This window comes from Rissa tridactyla, chromosome 2 (genome assembly GCF_028500815.1).
Source record: "Rissa tridactyla isolate bRisTri1 chromosome 2, bRisTri1.patW.cur.20221130, whole genome shotgun sequence".
NCBI classification, from domain to species: Eukaryota; Metazoa; Chordata; class Aves; order Charadriiformes; family Laridae; genus Rissa; species Rissa tridactyla.
The window spans coordinates 61,467,697-61,490,382 of NC_071467.1; the positions used below are offsets into that span (position 1 = coordinate 61,467,697).

At 36.6% G+C, this 22,686-nt stretch overlaps 1 protein-coding gene across 1 annotated transcript in view; it reads left to right on the forward strand.

The window, feature by feature from the left end:
- Nucleotides 1-22,686, forward strand: part of DOK6 (docking protein 6) — a 251,558-nt gene that overhangs the window by 117,599 nt on the left and 111,273 nt on the right. The window contains exon 3 of the mRNA XM_054191773.1: nucleotides 5,624-5,738. Coding sequence (XP_054047748.1) covers nucleotides 5,624-5,738 — 115 coding nt within the window. The remainder of the gene's footprint in view (nucleotides 1-5,623; nucleotides 5,739-22,686) is intronic.

The following is a 22,686-nucleotide window of genomic DNA, read 5'->3' on the forward strand; positions in this document are numbered from 1 at the left end:
GGATTTTATTTGTTGTTGAAGTTCATTTGATTCTAGAGGGGTACAAGTGGGGGGCAATGGGAAAACTGATTTTCAAAGTTTTTGTTGATTTGCATTTTTTTTAATATTACCAAAGTTTTAGGCAATGTGTAATCCCACAATGGGAATATTTCCATCTTTTTTTGTGTAAAGTGTAAATAAGACTCATACATGTGTAACAGCACATTAAATTTTCCCTTTATTCTTTTCTTCTTACTGTTACAATGTCACCAACGGTCTAGGTATTTCCAGAATACTATTTTGTTGTTGTGAAGAACAGCAGTGTTTTCAATGAACTGGACTATGTTTTGTCAACAAGTCTATTATGATACTGCAAGAAGCAAATTTTGGTATAACATTCCTTACTTTAAAAAGTAGATTTGCCTAATGCGTTACTCATAAAAAAGGGGCTTTTCTTTTTAATAAATTTTCAATTTGATTAGTCTTTTAAAACCCTCTTAAAGTTTGCAAAGAGATGGTTTAAATTGTTTCCAAAAAGTTATGAATTTTTTAGGATTTTTTTGTCTTTTCAGTAGCTTTGATACTTTTTTCCCCTTTAAAAAGGTTTGTTTAATTATTTTTTTATTTTTAAAAAATAATATATAAGTATTTAAACCCCACTTTTAAAAATAACTGAGACAAAGCAGTCTGGTTGCCAAGCTAAGGTTCATTTTTCCTTCATACAAAATAATATAAACTCTCAGGTGTTTATTTTTTAATTGCAAATGTTCAGCAAGTAGAGAAATGACTCATGCTTCATTGGCATTAAACCCAGAATTTGGAATTTGATTAACTTCAGTTCTCTGTGGCAGTGGGAGGATAGCTTTTCACAGCATTATTACTCTTGCCTCTATCTTTCTGCTCTGGTTGTGGAGGGAAACATACAGTACAATTTCAATAAATGAACATGGAAGCAAAAATTCCTATCTCTATTTGATATTAAAAATTACATACCCAATAGAAATATTGAGGGACTTATTTGATAATAAGGCCTCTCTCATTGTAAGCATCAACTCGGGTTTCTGAGTTGTTAACTGGTAGGGTTTCTTTCTGTCAACCTGTTGACCTGCCCGACAGATAAAACTAGAACTCCTTCTTCAACTTGTGTGTGGTTTGGTGTACGTGACCCAGCAATGTGCTCTTGCCACAAGGAAAGCTAACGGTATCCTGGGCTGCATTAGGAGGAGCATTGCCAGCAGGTCGAGGGAGGTGATCCTTCCCCTCAGCACCAGTGCAGCCACACCTGGAATACTGTGTCCAGTTCTGGGCTCCCAGTACAGGAGAGACATAGACATAGTGAACAGAGTTCAGTGAAGGATCAAGAAGATGATGAGACGACTAGAGGATCTCTCCTGCGGGGAAAGCCTGAGGGAGCTGGGACTGTTTAGCCTGGAGATGAGTAGGCTCTTTCATTATATACTCATCAGTGAAAGGTTTAAAGAAGACAGTCAGGCTTTTCCAGTGGTGCCAGTGACAGGACCAGAGGCAATGGGCAAACACTGAAACAGAGGAGGTTCCCTCTGAATATCTTTTTCACTATGAAGGTGGCTGAGCACTGGCACAGGTTGCCCAGAGAGGCTGTGGAGTCACCAGCCTTGGAGATGTTCAAAAGTCATCTGGACATGGTCCTGGGCAACTGGTTCTAGGTGACCCTGCTTGAGCAAGGGAGGTTAGACCACATGACCTCCAGAGATCCTTTCCAACCTCAGCTATTCTGTGATGCTCTGAAATTTGCTGCTTTCTTAGATACAATGATGAGATTGAGTGCTAAAGCTCACTTACTATTTTTCTCTTTTCTTTTTTCTGTTAATTTGCCCAGTAAAATTAGTTATTTTTCCTAACTAACACCTGTATAAATTCCCTTTATCCTCAGAATAGAATGACTAAAACAGTATTATTTGCAGGAAAACCTTCAGTTCTTGTAAAACAAAGCATTTCAAAGTGAAAAATGTGGTTATTTTTCTTATAATTATCTTTTTTTTTTTTTTTGAAACATGCAGAAATATTTTGGCTACCCATATTAAACCAATAAGACATTTGATGAGAAAAGAAGTGTCTTACAATATCTCATGATAGTTTGAAATATGTCCATTCTTGAGGAAGGATGTGCACGAGGAATATGACTTCTGTGAGAAACTATGAATGGCTCAAAAAACCTTGCTTTAAAAAAATAAAGTAAAACTCAAGAACTTTGGGAGAGGCAATTCGTGTAACTCTTTGCCTGTCACACTGGAGTTATAAGAAGTTCTGTGCTGTCTAGGGAGGCAGTATGATTCCAGACACAAAGGAAAGTTGAAATCTGTTTAAAACAAAGGCCTTTTTCCCCTGCACAGAGACTGTTTTTCTTCACTTGCCTTGCATTTTGTTCAACCATATCTCTCATATGGGTACTGAAATGAAGCACGTCAGAATTTGGTGGTGTTTTCATTGTCTCTTTCAGACATTAAATTCCCATCAGCAAATAAAATAAAATTCTACAGTTTGTTCATTTTGTGCTGACAATATTCCTAAGTGTGTGAATGATCTTGCATTTAAAAAAAAATGTTCTGTCAGTATATTAAATAAAAGAGACTTAATGTACTGATCAACAAGAGAACTCATAAAATCATCCTCATAGATGGATAGGTATGCGTCCCTAGTTGTCTGTATTTATGTTTCGAACAAAAATTACTGTGAAAGTTATGTAGTTTGGATGCCAGAAACGTAAGGTTTTTGGATCTATTATCAAACTTATCAGCATTTCAGGATCTTTTGGTAATCTATAACACTCAAATGTTAAAGAAAGAATTGATCTCTACAGTTTGAGAGAGACTGGAAGAAGGCTTAATATGCCCTGTTGTCACTATTCAAAACACTTCTGTTCCCTTTCCTGCTATTTCAGAAAGAGAAATTTCCCCTTTTTAATATAACAAGATTTAAGGGATTTTTTCTGCAGGGTGTGCGATCATACATGCACACACATGTAAAAATATTTGCTTGTGTTAGAGTCACTGGGGTTTTTTTTCCCAGATGTGCATCTTTAAATTATTTAAAAAAAAAAAAAAATTGTCTTTAAGAATAACCTGGACTTTTTGCGTCCCAGATCTTTTCAAATCTTTCCCTCTTTTATCCTTTTCTTATTTAGCAAGACTAGTAGATCCATTTCTTACCTGTGTCCTACTTTGGGTCCTTCTGAGTCTTCAGAACTCAGTAATGACTTCTGCAATTGTTATTATTCCCTCAGACTTTGGATTCTAGAGTCTGCTCTCTCCTCTGCCTACTAATGCTTTCTTTTCCCTTTTATGGCATTTCCTAATTAGTGCTTTGGGAAAGATAGGTACCATAGGTACACTCTCACATAGTAGATCATTATACCACACATAGATCAAGAAAAATTAACAGAGACTTTAGTCATTCCTTTAATGGGACAGTGGTATCTGCCCTTCTCTTTCCTCCCAAGCAAAAAATAGAGAAATAAATGCATTCTTGCAAAACCCTGAAAAAGCATGACTAAAAATAGAATTGTAAGGGATTAGGAACCCAATGGCAAGGCAAATGTTGCACCTGTGTCCAAAAAAAAGGCCAAAAGATCAACCTGGGGATCTACAGATCTGGCAGGCTCACATCAGCCCATGGGAAGAACCATGGAGTGAGTCCTCTTAAAACGTATTTGCAGGCATATGAAGGAGACGACGGTAATTGGGAAGAGGTAGCATGGATTTACCATGGGTAAATCATGCTTGCCCAATCTGACAGCTGTCTATGATTTGGGATGAGGAGAGAGAAGTGGACATTATTGGGCACTCAGCTTTAGCAAGGCTTTTGACATTGTCTCCCATAATATTCTTATATCCAAGTTGGGATGTTATCATCTAGGTGGGTAGGTGTCTAGACACTGAAAACCTGGTCAGCTAGTCAGACCCGGAAAGGCATGACTAATGGGTCATACCCTACCCGGAGGTCAGTAGCAAGTGTAGATCTGCCAGGGTCTGTACTGGGACCTCTCTTGGTTAGTATTGTTATCAGGGACCTGGAGGTGGTAATGGAGCCTGCACTCACCAGCTGTGCAGACAGCAAATTGGGAAGGATCAGTCAATATGCTTTTGGTAGTCAGGCTACCTTCCAGAGACCTGAACGGACTGGAGGAATGGGCTGACAGGCACCTTGTGAAGCTGAATAAGGGCAAGCGCCAGGCGCTGACCCTGGGACAAAGGAGCCCCTGTGAGGGCACAGGCTTGGGTTGGACAGGCTGGGAGCAGCCCTGTAGGAAGGGGCCTGGAGCTTTGTCCCTCAGCCGGCAAAGATGACCAACAGCTCTACAGGCTGTATGAACAGGACCATGGGCAGTCAGTACTGGGAGTGATTATCCCCCTCTCCTCAGCACTCATTAGACCATATCTAGAGTACGGCATCCAGCTTTGGCCCGCCTGTTACAGCGAAAATATTGACAAACTGGAGTGAGTTTTGCTGAAGGTTGTCAAGATAGACCCCATAGCAGTTTCCAGTTCTGGTCTCAGGTTTGTCATCAGCACCTACACATTCCACTGTATGGTTTTTCTCGGTTGCTTTCCCTGGCTTCTTGATGGCTTTCACTGCTCGTCTGCTCTCAATCTTTTTTGCAATGTCTTTGCCCCAATACGTTCTACTTTTTTACTGCACCATATAAAATCTATGTCTCAAAAAACATTCTTTCCAGCATATGAAAAGGAATGCTAGAGCTGTACACAGGGAGTGTAAGAATTACAAAACAAAACAAACAAAAAACCCCACACACATTCAGGCCATTTTTTCCCTAGTTGTAGATGGCCAAACTCATATGGATGACATTTTAAAGAAATTAATTCAGCCTGAGGCAGATGTCCTGCCTGAAAAAGCTAACTATATACAGAAAAAGTTTGCTCAGAGTTCCAAGAAACTGAGAAAAAGATTTCATAATGCGAAGTGTTAAGCAGTTTAATGTAGGCTGTGCTACCAGCTCTGGTTGTAATAATATGTTTTTCTTCCATTTGTGTTAATTGTGGTTATCTACTCACATCGAAAGAAAATGGAAATATATTGAATTGTTTATGCTGTAAATTTGCTACAAGAGTATTTTTTTGCTTATAAGTTTTTCTAATATTTGGAAAATAAAATAAAATCGTGCATTCTTATGAGGATGACAATTACACTTTAGAGACAGATGAGGATCTATCCTTACAAATGAGTGATACTAATTGACATGATAATTGAGTTATTTCCCTTAACTAATAAGACAGTGATGTTCCTACATTAGGTTACGTATTTGATGCAGATTCTGAAACTGATCAAAGTTGTATGAATATAGAAATTGAAAAATATTTTGCAGAATAATCACAAGGCTGTCTTAATGCCATCGTAATAACTATGTTTCCAAGTAGAATTTTTATTAGAAAAGTAGAGCATTCACTTTTTCATACATTGCATTTTATAGAAAGTTTTGCATCTGTAGATTCTACCTATTTATGTGTTTTTGTCAATTAGAAAACTTATCAATGTAAATACCCTTAGGGGAGGAAAAACGGATTATAATAAAAATTGGGTCGTTATGGTTAACATTTTTCTTTGTACTATTTATACACTGGCCTAAAATACTTTTCTTCATTTTAAGGTAACTGAGCTGCACAATATCAAAAACATAACTAGATTGCCTCGAGAGACAAAGAAGCATGCAGTGGCAATTATCTTTCATGATGAGACGTCAAAGACATTTGCGTGTGAGTCAGGTAAGCAATTGGTACTGCATGTCTAGTTTGAAGAAATCTAGTCACACACCAAAATCTTGCTCAGATTAATTAACTTAAAACACCAAATAGAAATCCTCAGGAATTTGTTGTCATTTAGGTTTTTGGGGTTTCGGTAGGGTTTTTTTCTAATATAGTTTGGGAGGTGTTTGTTAGGGGTGATACAGAGCTCTTTCTTCCATTACTTATGGAAGTCATACTTATAAGTCATACTTATGTTTGACTGCATGCAGACGGTCTAAAGACTGGAGATTTTCAGCTAAACTTGTAAAACTGAGTGAAAAATACCTATGGGATATTAATAAGTCAAGATGTGAAGCATTCTTTTTTTTTACCAGTTTTGCTACAGGCACTTACTAAACTAATAATTATCATGCCATTGCAAATAAGAGGTAAATACCAGCTAAAACCTCAGGACATTGTAAAGCTGGATGTCAACCAGTCTGCAGTTTGAACAGCCACATGGTGTAATGAATGAGTTGAGAACAGACTTGGGGATCATGGTACATAATGACAGGTAGTTACTTGTGAGACACTGAACACTGCACTATTAAAGTGCGCTGTTTTCTTATTTGAAAATGCAATTGTACGTGTCTGTGTCCTAGGGTATATTTTACCTGAAAAAAATGTTTTTAAAAAGAATGAGATTTCTTTTAATGATAAAGCTTCTATTTTTTTAGTGACATATTATAATTTTAAAATTATGTCTTAATATTGTGATATAAACATTGCATGGCGTACAATCTAAGTTAAATACAATGAGACAGAATTCAAGAAACCCATGGAGGAGGTAGGTTAAAAGTGTATAAGGTCATGAATTATGTGGATTTTGGATCAAGTATTGCAAACATTGATATGTACATCCCCTTACAAAAGACAGATTGACAGAGTTTTGTTTGTTTATTAATTTAAATTTAAAAACACACACATAGAAAATCATAGTTTTCTAGGATCAGTTTAACAGATTATTAGATAAGTAGTTCACATTAAAGACTTAAAAAAAATTTGTTCCGCAGCTTGTTTCCATAAGAGTTGTCTTCCCACAAGGAACTATCACCATTTGTACTGCTGCTGAAACGTCACAAGTACTTTGCTTACCTTTAAAAAACTTATCAAAGTTTAAGGAATATTTAGAGCTGCTTGTTATTTAAGATGTTTTCTTCTTCTTCTCAGATCTCGAAAAAAATGTTTAGTGGTTTCTATGGGACAATGCTTAGACTTTTAGCAGCCTCCTGGTGTATAATGATGTACACACAATGGGTTTTATTTTGGCAAATCAGGCCACTTCTTTGGTTAACACAATAGCGCGTTTACTAACACCTCTTCTTTCCAGTGGCTTCAGTGGGAAAGAACCACTCCAGTGATTTTGACTCAGTCAAAAATCTTGACTGCTGCTTGACCTACTTGAATTATTTAAGAGCCCAAAGTTTTCACCATGGAGTGTCTAAATATACAGAAGCACATAACTTTGTTTCCTATCGTCATGACATCCAGGGGCAGGTGGAAGGACAGTAGCACTGAACCCATTGCAAAAGGTCTGCTGAGCATAGAGTAAATCATTTCTTGGAAAGGAGGAGGAGGTCATGCTCAAAGCTGAGTTGTTTTTATATGAGGACTGAACAATGTGAGGTAGGGATTTTGTCAGAATTGTACCAGGAATGTTTTAAAATAACCGTACTGTTTTAGTTTTGATAGTATGAGCTGGTTTCTTTTACTCTGTGCAGTCTAAAAGTTGGTGCGACGAAAAGTAGCACATTTTTCTGGTACTTAGCTTTCTTAATTATGGAATTAAGCACAGTAAAATGCTATTCTGGTTTAAAATAGGTCTCTAAAGATATGGAACACTTCAGTCCTCCCCAGGAAGCCTGAGAGCTGTGTTACCAGCCCACTGGGTGTGCTGGCTGGGAGCCTGTGGTTTTTTCCTAAGCTCCTGTGGCTTCCAGGCCCTCAGTTTGCTTACTGTCTTCAAGGCAGCTACTGGCAAGTCTGAGCTCTAGGTGGCTGTAGCCCCTGTATTTCCATTAGGATTTTAGCAAACTAGTCATCTGAGGAGCGTATAAATTTTGGTAATCTTCAATTGCTAATGAAAACATTCTGTAGCAAACCAAACAAAAATCCTCCATGTGCTTTTGTTGTAATCTAGCTGTTCCCATCACTACCACCAGCGCTCCCAACATCTACAACAGCTGTAGAAATCTGTTCAATTCTTTTGAAATATTTTGAAGAGCAAACCAGTCTCAACTATTACAGTTCCCTGATTAAAAGCATGGGATAACAAGTCTTTGAAGAAGAATTATCCCTCTTCAGGGAGAGAAAGAAGCTACTGTCACTATATCTCTTTCCGACATCTGTTCTAGTGGGCAGAGACCTTTGACTTCGGTGATTAGCAAGCAACATTTTTAAATTGTCTCGGTTACCATCAGAATTGTTTCAGTGGAAGTAAACTAATGAGAAGTCATGGCTGATTAAATAACATGAAAAGTAGTCTATAACTCAGTGAACTTAAGACAGACTCTAAAGAGTGGGAATTATTCTTCAGACCATGGGAAATTGCTGTCACCTTAGCAGGTCTGTTTCGGCCTCCCTGAAAATTATATGAAAGTTATTGCCATTAAGTGAATTTCAACAATTTTTTTCATCAAGAAACATTAAATTCTGAGTTGTTTTAGAAAGAGGGAAGTGCAAAATTCTCAGGTTGCTAACACACTGAGAACTGAGATAAAATTAAATGTTGCCAAATGTATAAGCAGGTTAAGTAGAAGGACAGAATACTGTGAAGAAAAATGAAGCAGTTTTGGGGAACTGAGCGTATTTACTCTATCATAATAAAGGTTAAAAAGACCTTACTGTTGGCTTTTAAATACATCAAGGAGAAAAAGAGGAAACTTTCAAAGATACAAAGTGGCCTTATCATAAGAACCGATGTACAATATATGTCCAGTATCAGTCTATGTTGCTATGGCCAATTAAATAGCAGGAACAACGTAGACTGAAAATTTAGAGGTTCTGTGAGGTTCCCCACAGCCTCACAGAAATCCCTCCCCGTTCCCACGTGTGTTTTTTTCTGCACTCCACAGGGTATTATCAAGCAAATGGAGAAATTCTTTTAACTCTGGATGCTAGCTACTGTGTTTGAGGTGCTGTCTTTCCCAAACACCTTTTAAAACAAGTTGTTGGGGATGGGTTCTGTTTGTCTGTTTGTTTTGTTGGTGGTGTTTTGTGTTTTTTTTTTTCAGGTAACTGTGCTGTTAGTTTTTGTGTAGATGTAGCTATGCTTAGACACATGTATCTGTTGAGAAACTCTTCCTCCTGCAAGCCTGATGTCTGTAATATGGCAGTAATCCAAGTGTCTGCACTGAGACAGGCGTTCTGAAATGCCCTGTAAGCTCTCTCTAAAGTTGTAGTTATGATGCAGTGAGCAGTGGTGGCTATGCAGGAGCAGCAAGAAAATGAAATTTGCAACATGAATACTGATTAAAGCCAGAATTTTATGGTGCTATTATGGAAGTTGCTAGTATGATGAGGATTGTGCCTGAATAATAGCTAGTTGTCAAGGAATGAAGTTTTTGGGTTGTGCTAGGTCAGTGACAAACCATATGGGAGCATGATTTTTCATTTATTGATTTCATTTATTCATTTCATTTATTGCTGATGCCAGCAAAATATTAAGCGACACAAGTCCCTGGCTCTTTTAGTGTCAGTGGACCCACCAGCACAGGTTTGTGTAAAATTTATTTTGATTTCTAAAGAACAGAATGTCAGAAAATTGATAAACTTGTAAACTTATTGATAAAATGAAAATGGGGGGTTGCAAATAACATGGATTCAGAGACAAGAGAGACAAAATAAATTAGGGCCCAAATGTGATTTCAGTAATTTGAGTACAGAACGAGATGTAACACGAGGAAAAGAAAAGGGGCAAAATCACAGAGAAATCTTAAAAATGCAACTGTAAAACAAATGCTGGCATCCCCCAATATACTGATATTTGTCTGACTTTTCTTCAGTACAGTGCCCCATTCTGCATAGAATTAGATGAAATGAAGGGGATTTTTTCTTTCAGGGCAGGCATGAACTGCTGTTCTAGAGTCATTGCAATCAAGAAACATCTTCCTTAGTTTTAAGGGTTATACTTTAGCATTTCCTTAAAACTTCCACTGTTCAAGTCCTGGGGAAAATAAATTTGGGGTACTGCAAAAAGTCAATTAGCTACCCTATTTGAAACTTCTGGTTTAGGGGTTTATCCATCGTTACACTAGCTTGATATAGCTTAACTGATATTAATATTCTTCCGGTTGTTTTAGCTCAATCCACTGTGTTAATTTCTTGAGTGTCTAGCCATCTGCTGTGCTGGCTACCTTGATAAAACTCTTTTATATATCTATAGCATAAACAGTCTTTTTCTTCTGTATTCTTATGCTTTCAAGTTTTTCTGAGTGCAGTTAAACTGCGATAAGTAAGTCTTGTTATAACTGCAAAAAAAGTTTTAATTTGTTGAAAATGAAAACTGTTGGTGTCAAGTGACAATGTGTTCAGCAACGTGGTTTTTTTTTTAGTTCTGTACATATTTTTTCTTTTAAACCTGTTTTCACCATTTGTTGGTGTTGCTTTCTTTTCTTTAAAACAAAAATTACATCACTGCTATCATTTAAAAAGGCACAGATTCAGTTCATTTCTGTGCTGAAAAAGCTTTGGGGCCATTGCCAAATTACTACTGATTATGAGCTGGGCTTTTTCTCCTTGATAGTTTTCACAAGCAAAAATATTCTGTGCTTGAAGAGTTTGACAGATGTCAGTGGAATATTAGATGTAAATCATATCGCTATGTCCTTTGACAGCTAAGAAGCCTGGAGGTTTTGGATTAAAATTACAGAGAAACATTGAGGCTTTGAGATGAAGCATCAGTGATCATACTTGCTGTTATTACTAACAGTACAAATGGCTACATAAGCTTTAAAAACAACCACATTAAAGTTCCCGTTTTCACTGTTAGTTTTCCAAGTTTGCAACTGCAGGATCATGGAGGTGGTGGAAGTGAAGAACAGCTCCCACAAATATAGTTTTGGTACTGGAAAGAGGAATACAAAGTTCACATTTTGCATGCAGAAAAATAATCCTGTATAGGTGAAAATGTTCTGACGGATGGTATATTTCTCTGTTAAAGTGGCAGGGATTCTTAGATGAAAATTTGTGACCCTGCCTTTTCTACTTTCTGTTTGTTTGTTGTTTTTTTTTATATATATACTGAAGGGGCCTTACTTCTCTGTAAAGCATATGGTTCATTGGAGGTCAGATGCATGTTCTCACTTCCACACGTGCCACAATATTTTGACATCCGAAAAAAAGAGTCAAAAGACAGGCATTGCATGAAGTTAAATATGTTGCTCTGGATTCTCACATACTCCCTTTTTGATCATAAAATTTGAAACACTATCCACATTCAGGGCAAAGTTCAGTCTGAGTCATGGTTATAAATTTTATTCTCTAAGATTAATATTTAGGATATATATTCTTTTGTTCTGGACAAATAGTTCCCTTTTCGCTAATAATTACTTTTATTTCCTAATTTTTTTCAAGTTTGCCTAAAAATATGTATCTTTATTCTGACTTTAAGATTTATAAATTAGAAATACACAAGGTCAGCTGAATTTTGGGTTTAGAGAGACTAGGATAAATACCTGAATCTCAGAAGCTCTGCCCTTGAAGTTCAACATACAGTTACCTTTCCCAGTAGGGACAGAGTGCAGGTAGGTTTGTGAGGGCATACAGAAGTATGGAGTTGTTTGTTGAACTTTCTATGAAAGTTTCATAATTGCTTACTTGTTGTTTTAGAGTTTTTTTTCTCATAAGCAGCTAAACATCTGATGAACCTTGCCAAATCTGCAGCCACCATGTTTTATAACAGAATAAAGTCTGTATTGGTGTGATGGCACAAGACCATAAAAATGCAGTCTAACAACATGGTCTAACATAGCTTCTGGCTATTGACCTTAAACTGGAACCTGAAATTATTAATACTCTGTGCATCTACATATAACAAGATTTCTTCATGATCCCATTTTGAGATTTGTAGTGGATTTGATAAATATACTGAGCCGAAAATAACTGTTAGTCCTATGAAACAAAGATACAGAGATACTCTTTTATCCTTTATATAAGTCATGGCAAAAATGAATTTCAATGACAGTTAGAATAATTTTTAATCATGTTATAAGTGTGAAAGTCCAAATCTACTTCTTATCATATAAATACATTTTATTAGAAGGTAAGGCAATCAGGCACTACCTGTTATTTAGTAATTTCATGCTATGTATCCCACAGTGTCCCTACCCCTTGCTTTTAAAAATATTGGCCTGTTTTACACTGCCAAAAGGCATTCACACACAATAATAAAAGTATTACTGAAAACCATCTGAGAATCTTGATGCATTTTATGCATAAAATTGCCTCACATTTTGAGTTCTTATTAACAGTTTGCAGAAGAGGGAATGAAAACGCAACTTCATTAACTGAATGGCAGATGAATGTGACAAAGTCTGGAAAAGAATCTCAGGCAGAGGACTTCTCCCCATATTAAACATCTGCTACGGATATATGTATCATTATTGAATCTGCTTTCACTAAAATAGCAATGGATGGATTTGCAATTGCCATCACCAGTAAGAAATGTAAAATTTTAAAAAATATGCAAAATAGAGAAAAGTTCCTCTTTATTCCTCTTTGTCCACTTATTTCTGATCGAGCTAGATCCTTTTATTCTGTGGCTGTAACTTGTCATTCATCAGAGAAATTGCACAATTGGCTTTCCACACAACGTGAGAATAGATGAACTATGTGCTGAAGCAAGATTAAATCCATGTCTTCTTCCTCTTGGAAAAAAACCCAAACCTGCTCATTCAAATTGCTGCATATTTTATATAATGTAGAAAGAAAAACCTCTCCAGGATTGTTTTATAATGTGTTCTTACGTGCAAGAATCATGTTATGAAACAACATGTTGAGCTCAGAAAGGGTGAAGGTTGCAAGCAAATTTAATGTTTTAATTTTAAAAGTACCTTTGAAACATCCATGTTAATAAGCACTCTGGTGTTTGCAGAACAGATTGTGATAAGTATTTGTAACTGAACACTAAGCAAAGTGACTTCTTGCTGGCTTTCCACAATATAAAAGGTTTGGGGATTTTTTATTTACAGACTTTGTAGCGTTGTCATTAGACTTACAGTTGTTTCTTCCTCATGCTTGATTTTATTCTGACGATCGTAGAGCTGAATTCTTAATAACTACTGCATTTGAAATAACAGTCTGATTGGCATTTAGCCAATTGTAACCAACCAAATTTTATTATCTGAAAGTATAGAATACAGATTAAGTCTTAGCAGGAAGAAAAAAAAAAATGAAGAAAATAGTCATTGTCTGTGTATTTATGATAGAAAATAAGGCTGGAAGTAATCTTGGGAAGCCTCCCTGTCCCAAGGAAGTGTAAGCTATACCTATTTATAGGTGTATATGTATATTATTGTGTGTATATATATATATATGTCATTCCTGGTAGATTATATCTTGTCTGTTCAGGCTTTTTTGAACCTAATTCGAAGAAACAAAAATGTATCAGGAATACTAAGGCTGAAGAGAGAATGGCATAGTAGCGTACAGTTGAAACCAGAACAAAACCCTGTCTTTTCCATCTTGGTTAATCTGTCCCACACTGCATTATGCATGTGGTAGTCTTTAATTGAATAATTTGTTACAGGGGCCTCCGCTGTGGTAAGTACTTTGGAAGAGAAGAGAATGAGACTTAGTGTTTTAAGAAGTTTTCTGAAAACACAGGAGAAATGTATTCAATTTCTTTCCTAGGCTTATACTTTCTCGCACCTAGCACTATAAAACATAATAGTGTACATTTGTATGTTTTCAAGTTTACTACTTTCTGTGTTCTAAAGATCACAGTTTAACAAAAGATTTAAAAAAACGTTCTTGTAAGAAGGAAATTGAAACAAAATGTTTTCCTTGGAAAGTCAGGGAGGACTCCAGAGCCTGATTATTGTAGCATAGCTATTCTTCCCCAGGCTTCTAGGCTTCTGACCCCCATTAACCTGATACAACTGCCCTTGATGCTGAAGTTGTGGATTCTTCAGCAGCCTGCCAGGCAGACAGGCGGAGAGGTGGGTGGATTTCTGACGGTGCATTTAGGTCTCAATGGCTCTGCATTTAGTCAGGAAAGTCCCAACCTAAATCCCAAAGTCTAAGGATAAAACCCTTTGGAGCAAATCATCACTGCCTTGAGATTTTTCCCTTGAAACCTTACAGAAATGTTAGCACCATGTTAAGATGTTTAATCTACAAAGGATTGTATTTTTCATTGCCTGATGAAGGGGAGAGTTAATAAAGAATGTTTTTTTGGTTATGTCTTCATGTCTAGATACAACTAGTCTTGGCTGCAAGTCAACCTGCTGCAGGCCAGCTCTAGTCTGTAAAACGTGTAGCTTTAAGTTAGGAAGGCATCATGTCTCTGCAAATTTCCCGTACTTCACATTTGGTTTGCAATAGAGTCAAAATAGAAACCTGATCACCTGCTCTTACCAGTAAACATGATGCTAGACCTGCGAGGAGGCAGGGCATGTTCAATGGCAATTTTCGGAACGTGTTGTTAGGTAAAATAAATCTGCGCTACCTCTATTTTCAACATTCTTGTCTAGGACCCACAGAACATGTAGTTATGTTGTAGTGGGTTGACGTTGGCTGGCCACCAGATTCCCACCAGGCTGCTCTCTCACTCCCCCTTCTCGACAGGACAGGGGGAGAAAATGCAATTAAAAGCTCGTGGGTCAAGATAAGCACCGCGAGATCACTCATCACTTACTGAAACAAGAAAAGCAGACGTGGGGACGATTAGTTTAATTTATTGCCAATTAATAACAGAGTAGGATAGTGAGAAATAAAAAACAAAACTAAAAACACCTTCCCCCTACTTCTTCCCAGGCTCAGCTTCACTCACAGTTCTTCTAGCTTCTTCCCCTGAGTGGCGCAGGAGGATGGGGAACGGAGGTTGCAGTCAGTTCATAACATTTTTTTCTTTGCCGTTCCCTCCTACTTATGTTCTTCCCCTGCTCCAGTGGGGGGTCCTTCCCACGGGAGACAGTCCTTCACAAAGTTCTCCAATGTGGATCCTTCCCATCCTTCCCACAGGGTGCAGTCCTTCAGGAAGAGACTGCTCCAGCGTACATCCCACACGGGGTCACGGGTCCTGCCAGAAAACCTGCTCCAGTGTGGGCTCCTCTCCAGGGCTGCAGCTCCTGCCGGGAACCTGCTCCAGTGTGGGCTCTTCCTGGCTGCAGCTTCCTTCAGGGCATGTCCACTTGCTGCGGTGTGGGGTTCTCCATGGTCTGCAGTATGCATATCTGATCCACCATGGCCATCCACAGACTGCAGGGGGACAACCTGTGCCGCCACGGTCTTTTCCAGGGGCTGCAAGGGGATTCTCTGCTCCAGCACTTGAAGCACCTCCTCGGCCTCCTTCTTCTCTGGCCTTGGTGTCTCTAGGGTTGTTTCTGACACATTTTTTCCGCACTCCTCCCTATCAGACACTGCTGCTGAGCGTTTTTACTGTATTTTAAACATGTTTTCAGAGAAGTGCTGCAAACCTCACTGATAAGCTTAGCTTTGGCCAGCGGAAGGTCTGTCTTGGAGCCAGCTGAAACTGTCTCTGTTCAGCATTGGACCACTTTCTGATGTCTTCTCACAGAAACCACCCTTGCAACACCCCTCACTACTAAAACCTTGCCATGTAAACCCAATACATATAAAAAGAAATACTGATGCATCATGGAAATGTTAGCAAATAAGCAACTTTAAGATAACCCTGTGTAACTGTTTATCACTTACTTTGTGTCTCTTCTTTCATTTTTTAGTTTTGTATTATTGGAGCTAGTAGTATTAAGGCCCTTGGGTTTTAAGCACATCTATTTACTTTGATTATCTATCACTCAAACACCTAATCCTTTCAGTCTGCCCTTCTGCGAAGTTTTGGGATGTTACTGACTTGGTACTAATAAGACAGCACAGAGAAGTACATAGCTGGTGAACTTCTAGATGTTTCCTTTTTTCCATTGTTTTTTCCCCACTTAAAAACTTTCTGTAACAATAATAGAAGATACCATTGCTTAACTCATAGCTATTGTGTTTGGGCATATTTCTACTTCCTTTCCCTTTGGGATTGGTGTCATACCCCGCCTGCCCTCCACAAGTTTGCTAATGCTGGAAGACAGGTATCACCTGAGATAAAAAGGCTTCTGCTCATCTACATGGTATGTAGGTCAGCTCTCCTGGGATTTGTGAATATGTATCAACACTGTAAAATTACGTGCCTTCTGCAGTTCCTGACCTCTCCTGAGAATAGCATACACTTAGTGACAGCACAAAAATCATGACATAAATTTATAGATTGAATTTGGAGTATTGACAGATGATGTATGGCTGGCTGAGCCTGGGGAGAATTCAATGAATAACATGATAATTTACTGCTCCAAACCTGAAACACCCAATCTATTTTTCATTCTCTGTCACTGTTCAGCTTGCATTACATTTGGCTACTTACAGTGTGTAAGGTATATGGGACTGTTAGCAGGTTAACTCTTTCAAGCCTTTTGAAACATTTTTGTCACTGACTGAAGGCAAGCTGAGAAGAATAGCATGTGTAAATGAGCAGAGAAAGTTTTGTGTGCTACTGAAGTGTACTTAGCCATGTATTCAGCATGGGATATTCTACTTCATGTACATGTCTAGGCATGAAAATTTGGGGTAAAGTTGTGCACATTAGAAAAAACAAAAAAAACAACACAAGGATAAATATATCGTGTTCATTGTCCACCTATCTTCATGTAATTTTGAGAGATTTCTTGAAGTCCACTGCCAATATGAATGTTGTTATCAGCATTAAAACCCCAGTGGGCTACTTAACAATCAAAGTGGCATCTACAGTCAGAGTGATTGGTAAAGCTTATAAATTTGCATTTTGCTGTTGGCTAGCCATGAGAACTAAAGCAGGTCTTAAGACTGAACCATGTATGAGACTACAGATATCTAGTGATAGACAAAGATAAAGTTTTATGTGAATTGTGACTACATGTTCTTGTGAGATTTTCTAGAGCTGTTGCAGCTTCCATACCTGCAGAGCAAAGTTACTTAATATGTTCTCACAGCCCATTTAGGTTTTTTAATCTCTTTGGCATTATTTCATGGGAAAACATATTAAGCTATCATTTAACTTTTAAGAACATAAGTAAATAAGTTTTGGTTAGAAGTAGCTCTAAATTTCATTAATTCAAATGCTCGCTTTTCCTGTGTATTTGAAAAGACTACCACATCTATAATTTATGTCCTCCAAGCAAAAACAGAAAATGTGCTCCCTTCAAAAAAGTACAAGAAGCTTTCCAGTAAATAATTATGGCTTCATAACCTCTGAGAGTAGCACACAAAACAATCTCTTGTGTTCTTACTATCTGGAGAAATATCCGGTCCTTTTCTGAATTTTATACAGTACCGTGGTTGTCTTAAAATATCAGCTCCTTCCCAGTGGTTATAGCATTGGTTTTAGCAGTAGTCTTATCAAGACTATATTTCCTGAGACTAGTCTCGCATTACTGAGAGTGGCCCCTGGTTTTGGAGATTTAACTAGAATAGTTCATTAATCTCCAAAAATAAGGTTCCAGTTACAAACATGTAACAGTTTCTTTTATATTCCCAGATTACAGGTATGTATGCAAATGAATCAAAAATACGCCAATTACAGAGATTTCACTTTCTAAACAGTGTATTCCCAGGTGTCTGAGATTCCCCTGTTTACAGTAATTGGTGACCCTGGGATGAAGTTCCAAGCAAGTCAGCATTAATTCTCTCAAAGAGAGGACTCAGTCTTTTCCCCAGATAATAAATAAGAATGTCTTCCTGAATGAATTTTACTGTGTGAGTAGTTCCTCTGTCAGTTTGGGATAGTCAGCCTTAAATTCTCTGAAGATCTTGCACTAAATCCTTTCCTTTTTTTTTTTTTTATTTCAAATAAGAAAATTTACTGTAAGGCGAAGAAACAAATTGTGCTTCAGACGTCCAAAGAAGTTATTTTAAAAAAGGCTTTATCAGTCATAATCAGTGCTCCTCTTAATGTAGTTTTAAAGTAGTGTGGTTTTAAAAGTGGCCTAAAGTATGCTGCTCTTCTTCAAATCAATATGACATTAATTGCAATTCAGTCTTTTCCATATTACCTCTAGAAAAGCTTTCTTGTTTCCGATTTGTCTCCTAAGGCATGGCTGCTTTTAAAGTTTTGCTTTAGGCAATTCCAACTGCTACTAAATCTGCCTTGCAAGTTAATCTGGGGTTAAAACTGAAGTTATTCAATGGAAAAAACAATAGAAGGGAGCTGTTGACTGCACAGGTCTTCTGAATTTGCATTTTAGTTTTTAAAGTCATATACTTAAATTTGGTTTTAATTTTAATTTGTTTTGAAACTTACTTAGAAAATAGTGTATTAATGTGCAAATAAGACAAGTAAGGTGTTAATGATGGAAAATATGTTCATGTTCTCCCTCCAGTGAAATACTGACTGTTCTGAAAATTTTATATAAAAATATGGAAATTTTATATTCTTATATTATTTTATATTGTTATATATTTTATATTATTAATTATATTATTTTATATTTTTTATATCTGATTTTAAATGATGGAAATCTAGATCCACTTACTTTCTGGAAAGCTTTACATTTTGAAAATGTGGGACATTTCTTAGTTTTTCCATGTTTGTGTCTGTATTTGGACTTAATTTTACACTGATTTTTTTTTAAACTGCAGCAGTGTAAAATTACTAGTAACTCTTATTAGGCCTTATTGAGTAGCAGTGATTAGCCGGCATGTTTGTTTTCTAAATGAAGCCTTTCCTTAAAAATGTGTGTAGTTCTAAAGATAAAATACAGGCACAGTATTATTATTTTTCTAGTATTGAAAACATAAAAAAATAATCTATTATGAAGCATCATTTGTTTCTAAACTAGACATAGTTAAAAATAATCCCCAATTTAGGAGAAAACAGTAGGCCTGTTGGTCAAATTAAGTAGACTTAGAATTAGTGAAGTGGAAAAAAGAACCAAGTCTGTCAGCAAGGTGATCGTTTAATCATCTTCTAAATAAGAACAGTGCCTCACTAATACATATTATCTCTGTTTCGACAAATGGGAAATACTTCGTAAAGTGTCCCCCAAAGACAGCTGTTTGGACTGCTGTAGGAAACTCAAACACTCAACTCCATTTCAAAAAGTGGTACTGGCTCAGTGACAGTATGAATTTGTCTATTTCTTTGAAGTTCTTCATTGGCCAAATCTCTCAGTAGCATAGCATTTCATTTCAATTTCAAGAGGAAAAAATAAATCAATCCTGTAAGTGAAGTTTATATTCCATAAATAAAACATGAATTTGATATTACAGCTGTTTTTTTCTGCCCAGATTGTGTTACAGATAATTTTGACTGGGTCTAGCAATTGAAATAATCAAATTAGAGAATTTGCTGTGGGCATATAAAATTAATATGGCTCATAAATGTAAAATGAAAGAACATTTGAATGTGCTAACGGACAAGCCTCTAGATAATTAAGCTAACCTATGTAGGAAAGACAGGTTTGGGTAGGTATGTTCCTATAAACATTAATCCAGTAGGAATGACAAAATATCTTACTGTGCAGCTTCTGCTTTATATTCTAAACATCTGTGATCATACTGTGGTAGCTTTGCTTGAGTGTGCAAGGAGGTTAGCCTAAACTTTGCCATAGTATACAGTCACCTTACTGAAAAAATGAGAAGTGAGTTAAATAAGGTGTCTGACATTGATCTCCTCTATTCTTTTTAGCGAAGGGAAATGAAATAATGCAGGAAACTCAAAAAGCCAATGTAATTTCAAAATTTTTTTGCTTAGTGACTCTTTTCCAAGCGTAGTACAACATCCATGACATCTGTGTGATTCAGGAAGCGGTGCTCCCAGCATGTCACTAGGTACAGTAGCACCCCCCCCTTAATAAATGCCATCCTTGCTGCTGTTACTCATCAGCGATAAAGTACAAACTGGTGTTTCTCAGATATGTGACTTCTCCACGTTGTGTTTGTCTAATGACAGTTACAGCATGGGCTGAGTATAATTGGTTTTCTTTGCATATGACATTTCACATTGACAGTTACACTTTTTGCTAAGAACTGTTTATTATTTATCTATAGAAATAGACTGAAGTTTATTGTGGTTAAGAACCAACTGAAAAGAAATTCTAAGAATCCTGTGTCATTAATTAGTCCTTCAAATGCAATGCCCTGCTATGCATTTCTTGATATTTGGAGATTTCCTGGGATTCGTATCCTATCAAAAATTACCATTTTGGTTAAAATGTAGACATAAGTATAACAAAAATTAATAGCGTAAGACCACAATCTAAGTGAAAAGGCTTAACATCTTAATTTCTAAGGGTTTATTCTTAAAAACTACGATCAGGTAGTACTACAAAATGTGAGCACAAAGGAGCTGGAAGAATTGTATGTTTCTGCATGTGATTATGTCAAACTACTTTATAGGCAGTTTGCATCTGTATGCATGCTAAATTAAGAAAGTGGTGGTAGCCCATGAATTATGAAGTTTTGAATCATGTTAATTTTGTAAGGTTGCCACAACTATAGTTTTAGTCGTCTTTGTGAATCGAATAGATGCCAGCATGTAAAAAATTCATATATATGCTGATGAAGATTATTATGAATTCTGAACAAATAGTCTTTAATGGATGTCTTGAAGAAGAACTACAAATTTGTAACTCTAAGTAGCGTATATCTAAAAATTTTCATTCAAATTTTATTTGTACTTATAAGCATTATAATGTATTTGTCAATACAGACCTTGGGCTTCAAGAGGGATTAAATCACGGGAGTAAAAGGAGATGCCAACTTTTCTGATATAAAAGGAAAAGATTTTCTCTTTCTAGCTCAGTAAAGCACTACTTTTCCAGAATTTCGCTGTCGTTTTATTAACAAATTTCTTTCATTCATGCTTCAATCTGCTATATTACAGTACTTGTTTCAGTCATGGAACCTTATTCATTAGTTTTAGAAGTTATAAAGATTCTATACAAAGGCATAATCTAGGGTTTATTATGAAAATATAAAGAATAATAAACGTCTGCCTGCCCTTAGTTGACACAGTAAAAAGGAGAGGATTATGCATTTAGTTGCTTTTTGTGATCTGGCTGCTATTATTGTCTCAGTGTAACACTGTCATCCAGAAAAAAAAACCCTGATGTCAAATTCATTTGTTTATGAGTAAGACAATAAACCCCTGGTTACCCACCCACTTCACAAAATCAAGAGCGTTTTGGGGGGCTTTTTTGCATTTTTTAAGGCAACAGAGCTACGAGTGGGCCTCAGTTTCCAGGCAGAAGGAAAAGTAACATTGAAGTTTGCCATTTCTTCATTTAAAAGAATTAATGCAGAAAATAAAGAAAAACATATGATAGCGTATATATTGTATTTTTTTGCCCATTTGTTGAATGTGCACTGATGGCACAAGATAACTCCTTTTAAATGACAGTGATCAATTTTCTCATCACTACTATTAATAACCCATTTCTGTTTATAATTGGTTTTCCAGCTTGTTTTTTTTTTCCATTAAAAGCTATCAGACAGGGAGAACCTGGGTTTGAATTTAGGTTAGGTCATGAGAGATCCCAAAGAGGACTTTTGCCTAGAATCCACGTAAGGAGCACAGAAGGAGACTGGTTTTTGCTAGTGTATGAATCCAACCCTTCAATAAAGGAAAGGATGTCTAATCCCCTGCCCTCTAGTACTGTTTATAAATCAGTTCGCAAGGAAGCTGTAAGTGGGCAACTGATCACCAGCATGCATAAATTACAACTTCAGATACTGTTTTTCACTGTAATCAGCATCCCTGATTTACAGACCACGGTCCTAACCTTTCTGTGCAGTTCCCACATTGTATGGTTCAAAATATTAAATTTAAACATTCTTTATACTTTTAGGATGAGTTGTTTACCCTTAAATAAGGGTGAAAGATTTGAAATAAAACAATCTTTCATCAGTCAGTCTCCAGTTAACATGGCCTTAAGCCATCATTCAGCAAAGAGTTCTTGAAGTTTCAAATGATTTAATCGTGGTATGTTCTGTAAGATTGCATTCATCAAGACTTATTCTGATTTTCTTGGAGGAAAATGACACATAATTGAAGTTGGATCTATTTGCTGTTTTCCTGGTTCAGCAGAGGACGTAGTTTTGCTGAGCTGAATCTTACAAATGTTCCACTGAGATAAATAAATTAAAAAAAAAAAAAAGAAGAAAAAATCCTATTTACTTAATGAAAGTTGGGATTCTGAGTTTCAGCTTTAAGCAGACTTCCTGTTCTCAGGCAGCCATATGTGTCTCTTACTTAAGATCATGTTGGTAGAGATATCAGTGGTGTATATCAAAATCCAGGAATCTAAAATGGCATAACTTAGATACAATTTTATTTTAGGAGACTAATACTTAACAGGAGATTTTGCCTGATAACCATCTGTTTTCATAGACATTCAAAGAAGGTCTGTGAAAGAATAAAACATTTTTTTTAATTGAAATAAAATTTAGGTGCATCAAATGTAGGGACCCATTTAATGCTGAGAATAAAAGATACAAGAAAGTGTAAAATGAGAGTAAGAAATGAGAAGAATTTATAATAAAAAAGAATCCCTTTGGGTTTCAATTCTGTATATATGAAATTTGAGAAAGACATTTCTCATTATATCTCCTTAGGTACTAACTCTAGACTATGCAACTTTTAAGGGTTGTTTTTTTTTTCTTTTTGCAGCACTACCACATTTAAATCCACCAAGAATAAAGCAAAAGACACACAGAGTCATCTCTA